At 37.0% G+C, this 1978-nt stretch overlaps 1 protein-coding gene across 1 annotated transcript; it reads right to left on the reverse strand.

Annotated features, from left to right (window-relative positions):
- Positions 1–216: 216 nt before the first annotated feature.
- LOC110784785 (uncharacterized) lies at positions 217–1570 on the reverse strand. Its single transcript, XM_056827834.1, has 2 exons — positions 1392–1570; positions 217–710 (listed from the first exon to the last, which is right to left on the reverse strand). The coding sequence occupies exons 1-2, from the start codon at positions 1477–1479 to the stop codon at positions 400–402; spliced, it is 399 nt and encodes a 132-aa protein (XP_056683812.1). The 5' UTR covers positions 1480–1570; the 3' UTR covers positions 217–399.
- Positions 1571–1978: the final 408 nt, after the last annotated feature.

Raw genomic sequence — 1978 nt, forward strand, 5'->3', positions numbered from 1 at the left:
ATTAAAAAAACAAAACTTTAAGAAATCAAACCAAACCAAATCTTGAATAACAACACAAGAGATAACAAAAGGTTAAAGTTGCATTCATTCATTCATCATGATCATGTCAGTTGCATTTACAAAAGGGTAGGCTTCAACCCTAACATTTCAAACCTCAATCCACTATTGAGGGAGAAGCCTACGGTTAAATATAAACTACTGTCATAGCAGTGACAAATACCAAAAACCAACATTTGTCACATTCACAAAAACCTAATTGCAATGACAGTAGTAATGTAATTGTCCTTGAAAATTAAAAATAAAAAAAGCTATAAACAAGCTGGATCATCATAAGCTTGACAAAAGAGGGGCCACCACCAGCGCCACCACCACCCACCCCTGCATGGCCTCCACCACCAGCTACTCCTCCTCCTTGAAAAGGAGGGGGAAGCCGTCAAAGTAGACGGTCATGTCCTTGTCCATCCAGGCGTGGAAGTCACGGCCATCATTGTCAATGATGTCCATGATCACCCACTCCCGCAGCCACGCGCGGTAGCATCCTTGAGGGTAGTGGTATGGGAGGCGGTACCGCAACTTGGCCCACCTACGCCACTGCTTGCATACCATCTGCACAGCAGCCTGCCCCTCCCAGTCCAGCTTCGTGAAGATCTGGGTGATGAGGATGTCTTGATGATGGCAAAGGGGGTGTGCCTCCCTTAAAGCAAGGTCTCCTAAAGTCAAAGTAACGGCCAAAGTCAATAAAACAGTAAATTAAGAAACCCTAATTATTATACGGAATCTAGATTAAAATACTTCCAAATTAAACAATAGTTTAAATAAACACCATTTTCAAGAACATGCAAGCATCAATTCGAATTAATCAAACTCTGTTTTTTATTTAAGTGAATAAAAAACAGTAAGTGAAACCCTAATTACTACAAAATCTAGTTTAAATTAATTCCAAATTACGCAACAATTGTATAATTTAACATATTAAACACCATTTTCAAGAACATGCAAGCATCAATTCGAATTAATCAAACTCTGTTTTTTATTTAAGTGAATCAAAAACAGTAAGTGAAACCCTAATTACTACAAAATCTAGTTTAAATTAATTCCAAATTACGCAACAATTGTATAATTTAACATATTAAACACCATTTTCAAGAACATGCAAGCATCAATTCGAATTAAATATTGGAAAGTAAAAACGGACGAAACCCTAATTCCAACTTCAATTGATAAATTATGCGAAATCAGCCCACGATTGTTTAAATTAACATATAAAACACCACAATCAAGATAATGCATGCTCCAATTTTGGGAAAAAGTTACTTAACAAAAAAGCCCTAATTTATCATGGCTCAACTGCAAACATTTATTGAAAAAACCGACAAATTGAATGAAAATACCTTCGTCCCATCTGGAAATTCTTGTTCTCTTGGGGGTGCGACATTCCCACTTATCAGCAGTCCTCTTTCCTGATACGCAAGAACCCATTTTTGCAGAAAACTCAGAGTAATAACTTCAAATTCTCTTAAGTGTTTGAGTGAGTAAATGGCAAAAAGACAACTGAGAGTGAAAATGGGGGGGGGGGGGGGGGACCATATAAATAGGAAGTGAAAAGGGGGGAAATAGGGTTGGGAACAGTAAAAAATTACCGCCAAAACATTATTAGGAAGGAACAAGAAAAACCGAGAGAAGTTGGAAGGTTTCCACGTGTACACATTGAAAAACTAAGTTGAAACCTCTAAGTAATTGGAAAAGGCTTCTTTTCATCAAAATCATCTGTTTTCAATCATTAATCTACGTGTATATTAATTCTCCTTTTATTTTAATAATTTTTAATATTATTATATTCATTTTAACGGCCGTTAGTGACGGAAAACAAAAAGCAGCGTTTTCCATCCATTTTGAGGGACCTAAATGCTCCTTTTGAAACTTGAGGGACCTAACTGCTCCTTTTGGCAAAGTTTAGGGACCTTCAGTACAGTTTACT

The sequence above is a fragment of the Spinacia oleracea genome, chromosome 4 (assembly GCF_020520425.1).
Source record: "Spinacia oleracea cultivar Varoflay chromosome 4, BTI_SOV_V1, whole genome shotgun sequence".
NCBI classification, from domain to species: domain Eukaryota; kingdom Viridiplantae; phylum Streptophyta; class Magnoliopsida; order Caryophyllales; family Amaranthaceae; genus Spinacia; species Spinacia oleracea.